Source organism: Glycine max, chromosome 5, assembly GCF_000004515.6.
Source record: "Glycine max cultivar Williams 82 chromosome 5, Glycine_max_v4.0, whole genome shotgun sequence".
Lineage (NCBI taxonomy): Eukaryota > Viridiplantae > Streptophyta > Magnoliopsida > Fabales > Fabaceae > Glycine > Glycine max.
In genome coordinates this window covers 37,419,801-37,434,994 of record NC_038241.2, presented here as the reverse complement: position 1 = coordinate 37,434,994, position 15,194 = coordinate 37,419,801, and the positions used below count along the sequence as shown (strand labels likewise).

The 15,194-nt window shown below is 30.4% G+C and overlaps 2 protein-coding genes across 2 annotated transcripts; one reads left to right on the top strand and one right to left on the bottom strand.

Moving 5' to 3' along the window:
* The first annotated feature begins 878 nt into the window (after positions 1-878).
* Positions 879-5,453, top strand: LOC100776396 (translation initiation factor IF-2). Its single transcript, XM_003525055.5, has 2 exons — positions 879-1,369; positions 4,012-5,453. Exons 1-2 carry the CDS (start codon positions 1,121-1,123, stop codon positions 5,059-5,061), a joined length of 1,299 nt encoding a protein of 432 aa, XP_003525103.1. The 5' UTR covers positions 879-1,120; the 3' UTR covers positions 5,062-5,453.
* A 2,954-nt stretch (positions 5,454-8,407) lies between these two features.
* On the bottom strand, positions 8,408-13,304 carry LOC100775854 (auxin-induced protein 5NG4-like). The gene is made up of 7 exons (NM_001254256.2): positions 12,993-13,304; positions 12,810-12,872; positions 12,485-12,601; positions 10,195-10,444; positions 9,791-9,949; positions 9,469-9,620; positions 8,408-8,889 (listed from the first exon to the last, which is right to left on the bottom strand). The coding sequence occupies exons 1-7, from the start codon at positions 13,166-13,168 to the stop codon at positions 8,778-8,780; spliced, it is 1,029 nt and encodes a 342-aa protein (NP_001241185.1). The 5' UTR covers positions 13,169-13,304; the 3' UTR covers positions 8,408-8,777.
* Between the last annotated feature and the right edge of the window lie 1,890 nt (positions 13,305-15,194).

The window sequence follows — 15,194 nt, the reverse complement described above, 5'->3', positions numbered from 1 at the left end:
TCATCAGTATGCATGCCGGGACTAAAGACAATATCTTTTTAAAATTATGTTGTATAGAGACTAAATTAATTGATTGAAAAGTATAAAGACTAAAATCAAGTTTGATTGAAAGTAGGATTAAAAATATATTTTTATCCTTTAATTTTTTAAGTTTTATTATTTTTAATAACCATCTTTAAAAAATAGCACGTTTTCATTCCTTCATCATTAATTAGAACCAGTTTTTTATATCTTTTAAATATTAAAAATAAAAAATTTAAACATATTAATTAAAAATTAATTAGAAACTAAAAAATATATCTGAATCTAAAAATAAATAAAGGTGAAAGAAAAATTATTTTAGTACACTCTTTTGTCTCACTTTTATTTGTTGGAATCTCTTAGTATTTAATAATTATTGTAAAATTTAACTAAACTACTGATGAGCTATTTTACTATACTCGTAAAGAAAATAAAAGCTAAAATATTAAGAATTTAATATTATGAGTTTTAAATTAGTAATATTTAACCTGAATATTATCATTCATAGTTTTTTAGTAACAATATTATCGGTCATAGCTTTATCCGTATTGAATATTGCTATCAACACAAAGGTTGATACAATCATATAATGTTTTGTTATATTCACATGTAAATAATGATTTATTTAATAAGATAATATGCGTTTGATTTTAATTATGTGTGAAATTTTTTTGGTCTAACGAGAATCACATATAATATGTAGGATAATTTTTTATCCAATGAGTTGAGAGATACTCATAAAAAAAATCATTCATAATAGTTTTTTTTTTCAAGCTATGGGAAAGAAAAGAAGAATGTAAAGATTTGGTGGAAATAAAATATGAGAATATATAATTGAGGGTTTGGTTAATGTGATTGGTTTCTTTGGGGCAGCAGAACAGATAAGGGGAACTACTACATACAAACTGTCGTTTTAAATTGCTTAACCTTTTTGAGCCAAGGCCCAGACAGACACCGCATGCTCTTCTCTCTCACTACCATTGATTTCCCCGCACGTTCCTCTCCTAATTCCCCTCCTTTTTCGCTACTCTTTTTCTTTTGGGGTGAAAACTGAAAACTAGAAAGAAGCGTACGGAGAGAACCAAAGAAAACGAATCCAATGGGAGGATGTGCAACTAAGCCGAAGGTCTCCCAGGACGATCCCGATGGAAAGCCCAAGGCACCCCAACCAGAACCAGAACCTGAACCTGAACACCAACAACCCAACAACAAAGACACCCTGCAAACCAAAGTACCCCAAGTGGAACAAGGTGCTGCTCACAAAGACCACAACAACCTTAATGTCAACGAAATTGTTGACGACGACCAAGCAAACAAACCACGCTCTCTCAGCTCCTTGTTCAAGCAGGTACGCTCTCAAATTCCACAATCTCAACCCTTTTTCAACCTTTTTGTTTTATTATTCTTTGAAGAAATGTGTTTTTAGTTTCTATAATAATTTGGTCCACCGTAGTTAAGGTCTCTACCGTTAAGCTGGTTTCCTTACAATCCTCCTAACTTTAATAAACATGATGAATTTTTCACATTTTTTTTAAGTTTGATAACCAAATTCTTCAACATGACAAAGGGAATATTAATCATGTTTAACCAAAAATATAGGACTAAAACACATTCTTTTTCTCTTTACTTTTTTATGTTTTCGTGTTGGAATTGGAAGTAATATTTTCTGCTGCCATAGAAAGGTAACTTTTTTATTTAGTTGTGACATTTTTCTAAGTATATCCCATCATCTTCATCTTATGCATAAAAGAAAGTCGTAGTCAAATTTCCCCAAAATGATTCTATGAGTCCTTCCATGGAGATATTTCCAATACTCCCTGTTCTAAACTTTTTTCTTTCTCTCGCCTTTTTTTTAATAAATTGATAAAATGGAGAATAGCGCTACAATTATTGGATTTTGTTATTTGCTACTTTTCTTTTCTGGCTTGCTGGACGTATGAACAGATTTTCTTGTGTCATTCCGTTCCATCCCAAAAAGAAAAGGAAATCCTTACATCTTTAACTTATTATTGACTACTTTGTCGTACTGATTCTTGGTCCACTTCACGACTTTACCCAACAAAATCACCGTTGTCCCGGTTTAATGGCCAAAATTTTAGGGGTAACTGGTAGGTACCCCCAATCATGCGCATGTAAAAAAGGATACAACAATACGTCCCTGGAGTCCCCTAATCGTCTGGATCCAATTGATCACGTTGACCGCTATCATCCTTCTCATGCTTTCATTATAATTAATTAGTGTCTCTATTCAGCAGAAACATCAATCATTTCAAACAAAAGCTTATTCATAGAGTTTTGTAGTACACATTGATTATGAGGAGTATATGATTTTTTTTTTTTTTTATATTTAAATGTTTATGTAAGAAATAATAAAACAGAGAATAGAAAAAATACTATTAATTTTATATAAATTGTTGAAACAGTGGATAAATTAGTAAAGTGATGTAAGAATGAAAATAAATAATAAGATATGAATCATTTTTAAAAACCAAACTACCTTATTTTAAAATTTTATAATGAGATTACTATAGTTTCTTTTTTAACAAGAACAAAAATATTCCCTAAAAAAACCAAGAAAAAAATATTAAACAACATGATTAATAGATAACTTTCTTAAATATATGGTCATGAATTTGATCTATCAAGAATACCTGATTTTTTTTTTTATAAAAAAAAGAACAAAAATATTAAAGCGTCAAAAGTTTGACCATGACGGAATGGACCTAGAAATATTATCATGTCCATATGCATGGTAGGTGGTGTGGGTCTCCAGTCCCGTACATATAATGCCTGGAGTAAAGTGAGTTTTCTATGCTATGGGTAATAATTAGACCATGGTTTTCCCTAACCGGATTTTTAGCATGTTTTGCCTCCGAAATTAGAGGCCTTGAAAGTTGAATCTGACTAGTTAAATTTGTGCTCCGCCACGAATTCCGGGGATTTGTTAATTCATCTTTAGTATGAACAGTAGTAGTCTAAAAAGAGCGTGAGAATCTCCCCAAACAGAGTATGTGAAATTTATGAGTAGTAGGTTTCTTTATGTTCAGTTGATAGAATCTCAACAAAAGAGAGTAGTACGTATATAAGGCAGTAAGATGGCAAAAGTCTGTGCACCAAAACTTTTTACCCCACCCCCACCACACACACAAAGAAACCACAATAAATGTGGCACTCATTGTCAAAATTGAAAAAAAAAAAAAAACTGTAAACACGACACTTTTTTTTATCTCTTTAATTTAGATTGAGTGTTTGTTTTTAGATTGGTTGAAACTTTAAAGTTACCACTTCCGGTCTTTTCCGTTAACTTGGTTTAGGCATTGATATGATGAATGAAATATCAAATTATTCATGACTTGCTCGTGTTATTGTTAGTAAATTTAATTATAATACATTCAAATTTTGAATACATACTGATTCAGAATATAAAGGTAAATTTGGAAGCGCGTATTCATTTACCCATCAACTCTTCCGCATTATTATTTCAGTTACCTAACACAACCTCCTGAATTCAAGCATAATTGTCTACCCATTATTTAAAGAGCATTCCTGAAGTTTCTGAACCAGAAAAAAAAAAAAATCATTACTAAAACTGCATAGTAAAACAGTAATAACCATTGTAAAAGAAAGACAGAAGAACATCAGAACTTTTGAATTTATTTCAATGAGTTTCACATTTAAGGTCAGACACAAATTTTATTTCATAACCTTTTTATCAAGCTAGTGCTTAACTTATTCATATACACCCAAAATCTATTTTGATTTGTAAAAGAAAAAAAAGGGGAAGTAAACAGAATGTGATTACTGCTTGGCGCGGAAGCAAAGAATCTGCATCAGCTCCTACGATTGTATTGTATCAACCAAACTAGAGACTATTTAGTGGCAACAACTCTTCTTGCTCGAAGCTTATCCAATAAAGCCTTTCTTAGCACTTTCTGATCTTTTCTGGTTTATCACTTGGTGTGTGTGTGTGTGTGTGTGTGTGTTTTGCAGAATGAAGATAAAAGGGGTTCCACAGAAAATGAGAAAAACAAAGTTGAGGAGTCTGTGAAAGAAGAAGTGTTAGAGGTCAAGAAACCTGCGGAAGATACTAAAAGCAATGAGCCAACAGTTAAACAAGAATCTCTAAAGCCAGAGGAGAAGCTGTCCGAGGAGAGTAAAAACAATGAATCATCAAAACAAGAATACGAGACTTTGAAGGCAGAAACTCATGTCAATGAACCATCTAAGGAAACAGTGAAACGAGAGTCAGAAGCTGAGAAACCTTCAGAGGAAACTCATATCAGTGAACCAGTTAAGGAAACAGAGAAACTAGAGTCAGAGACTGAGAAACCTTCAGTGGAAACTCATATCAGTGAAGCAGCTAAGGAAACTGTGAAACTAGAATCAAAAGCTGAGAAACCTTCAGAGGAAACTCATATCAATGAACCAGACAAGAAAACAGTGATAGTTGAGTCAGAAGCTAAGAAACCTTCTGAGGAAACTCATATCAATGAACCAGTTAAGGAAACAGTGATAGTAGAAGCTGAGAAACCTTCTGAGGAAACTCATATCAATGAACCAGCTAAGGAAATAATGATAGTAGAGTCAGAAGCTGAGAACCCTTCAAAGGAAACTCTTGTCAATGAACCAGCTAAGGAAACAGTGAAACTAGAGTCAGATGCTGAGAAGCCTTCAGAGGAAAACAATCAAAGCAGCGAGTCACTGAAAGAAGAATTTGTAGAGGCCATGGAGGCACCTTCAGAGGAAACACAAAGCATTGAACCCATCAAACTCAAAGAAGAGCCTATTGAACCATCAGAAGAAGGTAAGCCAAGTGGGGAATCAGAGAAGAATGCTTCAGAAACTAAGACTCTCATTGTAGAGAGCATAAACTCTGAGGTGGCTCCTGTGCCTGAGGAGAGAGTAATTGAAGAAATTCCAACTGCTGCCAAGTCTTTTGAGAAGGTAACAAAGGAAGCTGCATCAAGCACAGAAGAGAAAAGCCATAATGGGGTGGAGAATGCACCTAAGGCTGTTGATGCTGGCGCTGAGATTCACTAAAACCTGAAATCTGAATGAGAGCCATGAACAATTTGAAACATTGTAGAGTTTCAGATTGTTCTTTGGTTCATCCCAACCGAATCATTGTGTGAGATTTCCCAACTGCATTTTCCTCGTGTTATTTTTTTTCATATATAGTTTGAAGAACCAATTTTTTGTTCTTGTCAAGTCACTTTTTTTCTATCCTATCATTGCTTATCTGTATTGGTAGGTCAAATTCACCAATGTAAATTGTAATTTTGTTGGGATCCCTGATCTGCGAGGGGGAATTCCAAGGACCTCAATCTTTTTTTCTTTTTTTAATATTACCGTCAAGTAATTTGTGCAAAACAAGTAGTGTACGAATGTTTCATGAATCAAACTGAGCAAACCAGTTATTTTTGGTTTTCAAATACAAGGAATTCCTATCTCTATCTTTACATGGAATTTGTTTTACAGAATTGATTATATTTCCTAGACTAATATTCTTTGGGAATATTATTACTGAGAAATAATATGTTTAGTAAATATTTATTATTATTTGAAATATTTTACTTTTTTAATTTAAAACAAAAACATTAATGAAGTAGAATAAGAAAAAAATCGAAATTTTATTCTCATGGAAATAAAAGATTCGCACCCTTTTACATAATAATAAGAAGATGTAGAAACATATAATATAGTAATATAGATTCATGACCTAAAATTATTGATTCTGATCCTTGTAAATTTTAAAAGTTTTGGGAATATTATCTATTACCATGTTGATAGCATATTGGGAAGTATAAAACTTCTTTCAAAGGTCCTTCAATTTTGGAGACAAATTCCTTTATAAGATAATAGTATTAAGCCTCCTCTTGCTGGCCAGAAGCTCTTGCATGAATTTGGTATACACAAGTATTTGTTCAAGTGTCTTAAAAAATGGGTATTTATCTGCAACTTCTTAAAGATCTATAAAAATTCCCCATAATGCCTACCATTTTGCTACTTCTTCATTCTGAAGAATGATAACTTAATGACATATAAGGGTAGTTTCTCATTCTTTAGAGCAACAAATAACTTCTTAACTTCCAATTCCATTGCATGCCTCTTTTTCTTAGGTAGTGGTTCAATTATCTTTCCACTCCTAGTTGTTATAAGATTAACGTTCTCATTACTCCTAAAATTAGGATTCATGTCATGTCATTGGACAAGGAAAAACCTAATTTATGTCTCTAAAAAAATCACTTGTCTACCTCTCCCTCTCTCTTGCCTTTCGGCCATCATTGTATGTGTCTCCAAGTCTTCCGGCCTTGAGTGCACCATTTCTGAGACAGGTGTTAACCTTTCGCGTAAAACCCAAAATCACATTGGCACCATGGAAATAGTGCTGTCAGCTAAGGCTAAGTGGGATTAGCTTATCATTTACTCCCTTCTATTGATGTTCTCACTTTTCAATAGATATTTAAATATATATTGAAATTTTATGTTATAATAAATAATGTTATCTTAATTTTTTTAATAATGTCTTCATTAAAATTAAGAAAAAAATAAAGACATTTTAATAAAATTATTTCTTAATAAATGTTAATTCTCTTCAAATACTTACTTTTTATTTTATATGAAAAATGTTAAACATCAATAATTTTGAAATCGAGGGAGTATCACATTTTAATCAATGTAAATTAAATAAAAAATTTAGGTTGTTGTTTATATTATAAAATATAAAAATATGATGCAGTACACAATAATAAAAATGAAATAGAATGCGTGAATTGTGAACAACTAGCAAAATATTTTTAACGCACTTTCTATCTTTAATTATTTAAAAAAAATCACAAAATTGTATGGATTTCATTTCTTATTTAATAATTCTCTTTTATAATTTTTATCCAATATAAAAAAGTATCTTACTGGCATATTTTAGTAACAAGTGTTAGAAATTAAAAACAAAACTCAATGTACACAAAATATTAACTTTAAACTAGACATTAACAACATGTGCAGTATTTAATTTATCATTTATGATTTTATTAATTATAAAAAAAATGTCCAAAGAACGGGCTCAAGACACACGCACGCACACCCACATTCACTGTAGATTTAATTTCTTTTACTCCCCATCAATACATTTGTAGTGTTTGAAATTTTAAAGTCCATTTATCTTAAAAAATATTTTTTGTTTTTACTTTTAATCGCAAAGTTTTCATCTTGTTTTCAATCTATATTTTCTGCTTTCAAAAGTTTGTACAGAAAACAGTGAAAATAAAAGAAATATTATTTTCACTATTTTATGCACAAAGTTCTAAAAACAAAATAAAAAAAATAAAGGTGACAGATTTGTAAATAAAAGTAAAAAAAAAAAGATAAACAAGCTTATAATTTTTACAAGTTCGTGTTAAATTCTTGTTTGGTTCCTATAATATCAAGTTGTTTTTGTTTCCATCCCCTTAATTTTGGTTGTTTTTTGTTTTGTCTTATAATTTTTGGTGTTTTTTTGTCTATATATTTTTTCCGTTAAAATTGACGACCCAATTTAACAAAAAGGACCAAAATCAAACAAAAAAGTTTTACAAAGAGTTATTTAAGCCTTAAATTTAATGTTAATTTTAAAATTTTACTTTATTTTTAATTTTTATATTTGATGTAAAAGAAATTATCTGATTAACCCTTAACTATTTTTTTGTGTGTAGAAAAGTTACAATAAAATAAAAAGTTATGATATTATACATATTATCCAAATTTTTCATTAAGCCAACTCATGTATTCATCAACACTATTATTATTACATTTGTCATTATTACACTTAGGTCACATGTCAGCATTATCATTAATGTTATCATCACCACTACTCATGTATATACTAAACATTATATAGTATAATCTTGTGATTCAATTTGTTATATTATCCTGTTTATAAGACTTAAGTTTTAAATAATTTTTATTTCTTAAGACTTAATTTATAATATTTTTTTTTAATTATTTTTAGACTAAAAATACTTTTATTAAAATAAGTGAAAGAATGTATTGATAAACAATTAAAAGAAAAGAGTATCAATGACAAAGATATTTTTAAAAAAAATTATAAATTTAAGATAAATTTATTACTATCAACTTAATTAATTATTTTTTTAATCTTAATAAATTATGTAATTGAATCTTATATATAAAAATGGAGGAAATATTAATTTTCAATGTACATCAAATATACTCTTAATAAATGTTTATAATTTTTTTTATTATCATATTATTAATACGATCTATTAATAAGTAATGTTGATGAGAAAATCTGATTAACCAAATTTGAGTAATTCTCTTGTGTCAATCACATTTACAAGAGTGTTCAACTTCTTTAACGTTAATTAAATGTCAAAACATCATCAATTTCCGCTGCCAATCCTTATCATTATAAAATTTTATACTGATTTTCAACTGCGGGATTTGTAAAACACCCATATATTTGAATAACCAACCCAATACAAAAGAGAGAAAATTTAAAAGTCTAGCTAGTTCCTACGATATGAAGCCATTACATACCTAATATTATCGGAAAGACATAATTGGCATTGACCCGTGTTTCTGTCGAGAAGAGGTTGTCGTCGGAGATTCTGCCTTTAATTAGATTTTGGAACATCTCCACAGGCTTAATACATTATTAACATGTTTTCGGCACTATTTCAAACTACATACTGTTATTCATCTATTATTAACATATATATCACGTGTCATGACAATTGTGATTTGTGAATCACTCCACTCTAACCCGATGATGCCTCCTCCAAGTCTAACGAGGCTTTTGGCATTTGCTCTCTGCTCTTTCCCCACAGCACGCAGTACAGTCCAATGACCAAAGTGATGCCGCCTAAAAGGCTGGTCATACAACAAAAGCAGCCACATAGTTAATTAGTATATAGGTACTTAGCAATGTGCAATTAAAGAAGAAACAAAATTTAAGTTTCTTTATATAATTAGTTAAAGGAGAATACTACCTACTATAAATACAGGTGCTCTTAAGTGAACAGCTGTACAAATTACTTTAGAAGCCAGTAGTTACCGTCGGAGAGCTTCTACCTATGATGACTTTAACTTCTTACTCCTTTTTCTGAATCACACATGTATAAACTATATGCTGTGTGGTGTTGTCTCACCAAATCTTAGGTATAACAAAGTCAAAAATTGATAGAGTTGTATAAAGTGAAAACAAAGTGTGATTGGAAAGCGTAAAAAGTTATGCAAAATGAATTTTTGCAATTATTAAAAATAGCTTGGAGGAAGTAGTCCTTACACCCCAATACTCTTCAGTCCTGTTTTATTCATATCTTTCTCTTCGTTAATGGAGTATATGCACTAAAAGGAGTGTCAAACTATCTTTTTACTAAATGTGATGGGTGACATGGGAAAGGAAAATAAAAAGGGAGTAAGCATTGGGATCAGGGTTATAATAATAACCTTCCCAAAGTTATGATCTCGCCCAAGAGAATTGCGGAGGAGAAGATGGTCATGATCAAAGCCAGTGGTGTTGCCATGGCTAGAAACACCGGTCCTTTCTTCTCTATAACCCATGTTTGTAAGTAATATGTTACGCCGGTCACCATAATTCCCTAGCACAATATATAAATTAGTTCCCATCAGTCTTACAAACTAAGCAGGCCTAACTATTAAGCAATTAAATTAATATAGAGATTTTTGCTTTCATAAAAAAATATTTGTTACTCAGAAAAAAAAAAAGATGATCATCAATTTAATTATGAAGAATTAGTTAGAGGATTACACAATACGCTACGGCGAGGAGTCTGACGTTCCACCCCAACTTCCATTGGTCAATATCTCTTTCTACGGCCAAGGCAATGCTCAAAGACTGAATCGAGCTTAAGAAACACTGAAGAGTCGTGAGGAGCAGCTTTGAAGGATACTCTTTTATGACATAAGTCTGGTCAATCAATTAACAAGAAGAATGTTAATTAATGATATGAATCTTATTAATTAGGAAATATAAGGTGTGTCACATGATTATGGGAGAAAGAATGAAAAGATTGCAAATTTGATTATTTTACTAATAAAAACTAACAATATTAAAAATTAGTATTTGTTGATAAAAAAAATGAATCATATTAATTAGGATATGAAGAATCATGAATTGGTAACAATTAAGGTTCACGAAGAAATTAAATTTACCTGTAGCACAAGCCACATTCCCCAAAAGGTGTTGGAGAGGAGCAAGAGGAAGCAACCCTTTATCCATGACCCAGATGCAACACGACCCAGATGTTGTTGGTTTTTATGGTACCCTAAAAGGTGATAATGGCTTAAAAGTTCCAAATGAGGACCTTTAAAGAAAGCAAGGATTGCTGATCCAGTGAAGCATGCCACTACACCAACCAACTTAGCAACTCCGCGGGCACTCTTTACTTTCAAATCTTCTATCCTGAAACAAACCAAATTCTTATGTGAGGTATAATAACGGATTTAGTGAATGTTGAAACACCTAATAAAATTAATGTCTCGGTTTAAATTGATCCATTTTTAACCACTTTTGTCATATTTTGAAACACGTTAAGAATATAAGAATCATGTTTAGGACGTGAAAATTATAATTGTTAACTTCTAAAATTTATATCTAAAAGGTGAAACCAAACAAGCTATTTAGTAGTATCATATATTTTCGGCATTGCATGGACATAGATATGTAAATTAACGCACGTGTCTACGTACAACATGGACTTTTTCATCTTTTAAGAAATTGTCGTTTCCCTTGAAAACAAACAAGGCACAACCATGCATGATAGCATACTGTGGCTGCAAAAGCTGAGCACAAACATGGACCTTGTTAGCTGCTACTAACTGGTCCAATCTGAAAGTTACTCACTACATGCACAATACATTCCCAAAGCTGAACAATGAAAATGAGTGTATTCACTTTCAGAGTTAGAAACGCCAAGACCTAGTCAGAGCAACCCACAATTGTACTAAACTAATAAATGTTGTCACAAAATTAGCATGAAATTGAATTTTAGCCTCATGACTCCAAAGTCCAAACTTCATATTCTGAAACAAAAAAGGGCCTACCCATTCAATGAAAAATGAAGTACAATTTCAAGGGTCGTTTGTCCTTGAAAGTTTCGTCACCCGACATGAAGGTACCATCAAAAAGCCTGATTTATATCCGTGTCTAACTCCTAAAATTGAATCAGATTGTAATTAAATTTAAATTGAATTAGTTTTTTATAATTAATTAAAAAAATATATTATTTTATAAAATCTATTCAATTAATTGAATTATTTCTATAAAATCAGTTTGTTTATCAAATTGATTTTTATTTAAATAATTTTTATTTGAAAAAATTAATTCAAAAATTAGTTTAAAACTGGTTCAATCTTAGAACGAATTTAAAATTAATTAAAAATTACTTTAATTTTAAACTAATTTTTTAAAACTAGTTTTGTTTTAAATCAGATTGTAAATCAATTTGATTATTTGAATATAAAATTGAACTGATTAAAACAATTTAAAATCAATTCGGTTCAATTTTTTTTTATCGAAATAGTTTTTACACACCCCTACCGACATGTATATTTCCTTTATTATTTATCTGAATTCAAGTCTTTGCTTTGTAGTACTGAGAAGAGAAGTGACCACGTAATTAATAATACATTTTGCTAGGAAAAATCTCCTCATGGGCGACTTTCTTTTTTAGTAGACAAAGAAGATATTTTAATTTAATTAGAGGGAGTACAAGTGTTCTTCCTGGCATTTTTTAAACTTATCCTTCTCACCCAGAGTATTTTAATCGCTAGCCACACCTATATCTCACGTCTGTTTTTAATCACATGTAAACTTTAAGAGAGACAATTGAGTGCAAACACAATTAAAGATATTTTGGTAGACATCAAATTCTATTCAACATTTAAAGGAGAGAAGAGAAAGAAAAAAAGGTATAATAGGTTATATATGTTAGGCATTGATATTTGATATAAAAAAGATATGTATATATTAGTTCTCTTCCGATTATCTCTTCCATTTAGGCAAGGTTTACAATTTTGCTCCATTTTAGTTTTTGGTAACAAGATACTTTGCTAGACATGCAATTGTTTTTGTTTATATCACCTGTCTAGTACTACTACATCCGTTAAATCTGATGCTTTACTATCCAAACGAGAAAGTAAAAATAAGAGGACACTTAAACTAAAGTTATGATTTATGAACCGCTTTTAGGTGCCTCAATTGTGTTGTTCATAAAGAATCCATGAATCTTAGTCACCAGCAAAATCTCCACTAGTGATCGAACAATATTTGATTTTAGTATTTGACAATAAAAGAAACGAACACTTTTTTTCTTTTTATAAATTGCGGTTTTCAGATGGACTTAATTAAAGTCCAATTTAAGGTTGAGTTAGGGTGGGAAAACTAACTATAATTGAATTTAATAAAATACAAGCAATTAATTATATATGAGCAATATTCTACCTGAGTATGAGCGCCAAGAAGAAGGTGATGACTGGAAGGCAATTTGTGGTAGCAGCAGCTAAAGTAGCAGAAGTGTAAATAAGACCAATACCATATATGTCCAAGCTCGCAGTAATCCTGAATTAAATTTTTAATAGCAACCACCGACAGTTTTAATGAATTTTCAAAAAGAATCAAACAATAGTATCATGTGAATCACATTTTGATTGAATATATAACGTCAAGTTTAAACCTAGCTAGCTTTATATTTATAGCAGTACTCTCCAACTTTGGTATATTAGGATCTAATCATAATAGCAACAATTGAATATACATGTGGACATACCCCAGGAAAGAAAGGAAGAAGATCTTGCAGAAGGTCACGAAGGACAAAGGGGGTGCAGTTTTCCTGCTTTCAACAATCAAAAATCAAATCATTAGCTAGCTAGACATATATATACATACATGATACATGTATGTAATATATATGTTCATGTGTTGATGTTAGTTGTGTTGTACATGTGCATACCATTCAAAGAAGAAAGCGAAAGGAATAAGGAATATGGTGGCTGCGGTTTGTCTATAGAAGACAAAGATGAAATTGTTCATGCCATGGTCAAATGCAGCTTTTGAGAGAAGAAACATGCCAGCATAGATGGCTTCTATGAGGATCGCAACTAGATAAGGCTTCTTGTTTCCTTTCATGGTGTTTTTGGGTTTGATTTATGACCTAATTTAGGCTCCGAAATCGAATGAAGATGGTTCACAGTAGTCGATGACACACAATTAAGTTCCACCTTTGATGGGCAATGGAGATATTGGTGAAAGTAGTGAAAAGATCGAGCACACTGCCATTGGCTCTTGTCTTTGTATTATGGGGACTTGTGTGGTGAAGATGATAAGCTGCTTTACATGTTCGGGGACCACTCTCTCTCTACTACTACTACTACTGCGTCTTAGACGGCGTCAAGCTTTCATGCATTTAATTTCGTAGTGCACTGTGTACTCCTAGGCATTGCATCGACAAAGTTAATGTCACATTTTTTGTTTTTCACTCACGTACGTTCCCTTTTTGTTTCCAAAATTATTTTTATACACCTCAAATAGTAATACTACTATTCAAAATTTGGAGAGACAAAAGAAAAACAGAAAAAAATATATATATAAGTATTATTGGAAAGAAAAAAAACTCACATCAATTAGTAATAACTTCAAAATAATGTAACTGGTATTCTTGATCTATATGATTAGTCATAAGACAATAACATAAGGAACTGAATTTAAATCCGGCCATATATATAAAATACAACAACAACAAATATTAAAATTTATTTTAATTATATTAACATGTCATTTATCATATTATCCCTATAGTAAGCGTATAATAGTGTGCTGATTACTGTGTTTGTCCAAAATTTCTAGTATGTTTAGTATTCATGTACTTCAAAATTATCTCCACTTTCTAACTCATTCTTTTTTTTTTTCCTTTCACGTCATTCATAACACCATCTCACTCTTTAATTTCTCTTTCCTTTATATCTATGAAGGTGTATGTTGGAGTATACAAACATCAATTTTCCTAGTTCGCTTTTGCTTAATATCCTATTAAGGAGAGGGGGAGTTGGACTCACATTTTCCTATTCACATTCCTTTCTAGTAATTACAATTGTTATTATTATTATTATTTAAAAATTGACTTGTTAATATTTAATTAAATATATTTTCGAATGAATATATTAACGTTTTAATTTATCTATTTTCTTTAATTATTTAACAACTTTTAATTTCATAAATTAGCTTCATTCGATAAATTCCCTTCGTAAAATAATTTTAGTTAATTAAGTGTATTTTATTGTAAAAATTAGTGTCGCGTTAACTGTTTGTTATATAGTCACGTGTGCCGTTTCTGTTTTTGCTTAAATAAAATTAATGAGTATATGATATTATATATTAAACTAGCTAGTGAGTAATCAAATTAACATTAATTAGAATTAGATGGTAGTCGAGCTCACGGATCGATTTTAACTTTTAAAGAGGCATGACAAGATTATTAGCTTTAATCATTGACACATACACTTCTCATAATCTGTTAGTATTACTTCCGGTAATGTCAGTATTCTTAATTAATTAGAGCATCAGATAAAAAAATTAAAAAAAAATATTTATCTTCAAAATCATAAAAGTGTCTAAATAAATCATAAATAATATAATTTTATACATCTCAATAAAAAAAAAGTATTTTAAATTTCTTAACCATTAATTCTTTATTTACTTCTGCGATGAACCCCGTGTATTCCTTAGAGTTAGATGCAGTTCTTGTCTCATTGGACGACACGAACGGAAAATAAAAAATATAGTCGTTTTCTCTGAAATTTCTTTACTCGATTGGCGAGAATTAACTAAACATGGATTCATACTTTTCTAAATTTATTTTTTTATCTTTTTAACTAAAAATTAATATTGATTTTAAAAATATCATGCAGAAATCATAAAAAATAACTGTCTGCATCAATTAAGAGCATTTATAATTCATAACTATTTAAATAAGTTTTTTTTTATCTTAAAGTTGTGAGCTTTTATAAAAAAAAAAAACATCACATCAAATACTTTAACGATAATTTTCATTAACTAACATCTGATTATTTTTAAGTAATTGTATTGCAGATGTTTTTAAAATCAGATCGATGATTGGATGATTGAATTAGTACTCATTTAAGGTTTAATGATTTAA

Coding starts and splice junctions, on each gene's coding strand:
- LOC100775854 (NM_001254256.2), bottom strand. CDS start 13,168: ATGAAAGGAAACAAGAAGCCTTATCTAGTTGCGATCCTCATAGAAGCC. Junction 12,873..12,992: donor TTCGCTTTCTTCTTTGAATG/GTATGCACATGT, acceptor TGTTGAAAGCAG/GAAAACTGCACCCCCTTTGT. Junction 8,890..9,468: donor GAGATCATAACTTTGGGAAG/GTTATTATTATA, acceptor TTGTATGACCAG/CCTTTTAGGCGGCATCACTT.
- LOC100776396 (XM_003525055.5), top strand. CDS start 1,121: ATGGGAGGATGTGCAACTAAGCCGAAGGTCTCCCAGGACGATCCCGAT. Junction 1,370..4,011: donor TCAGCTCCTTGTTCAAGCAG/GTACGCTCTCAA, acceptor TGTGTTTTGCAG/AATGAAGATAAAAGGGGTTC.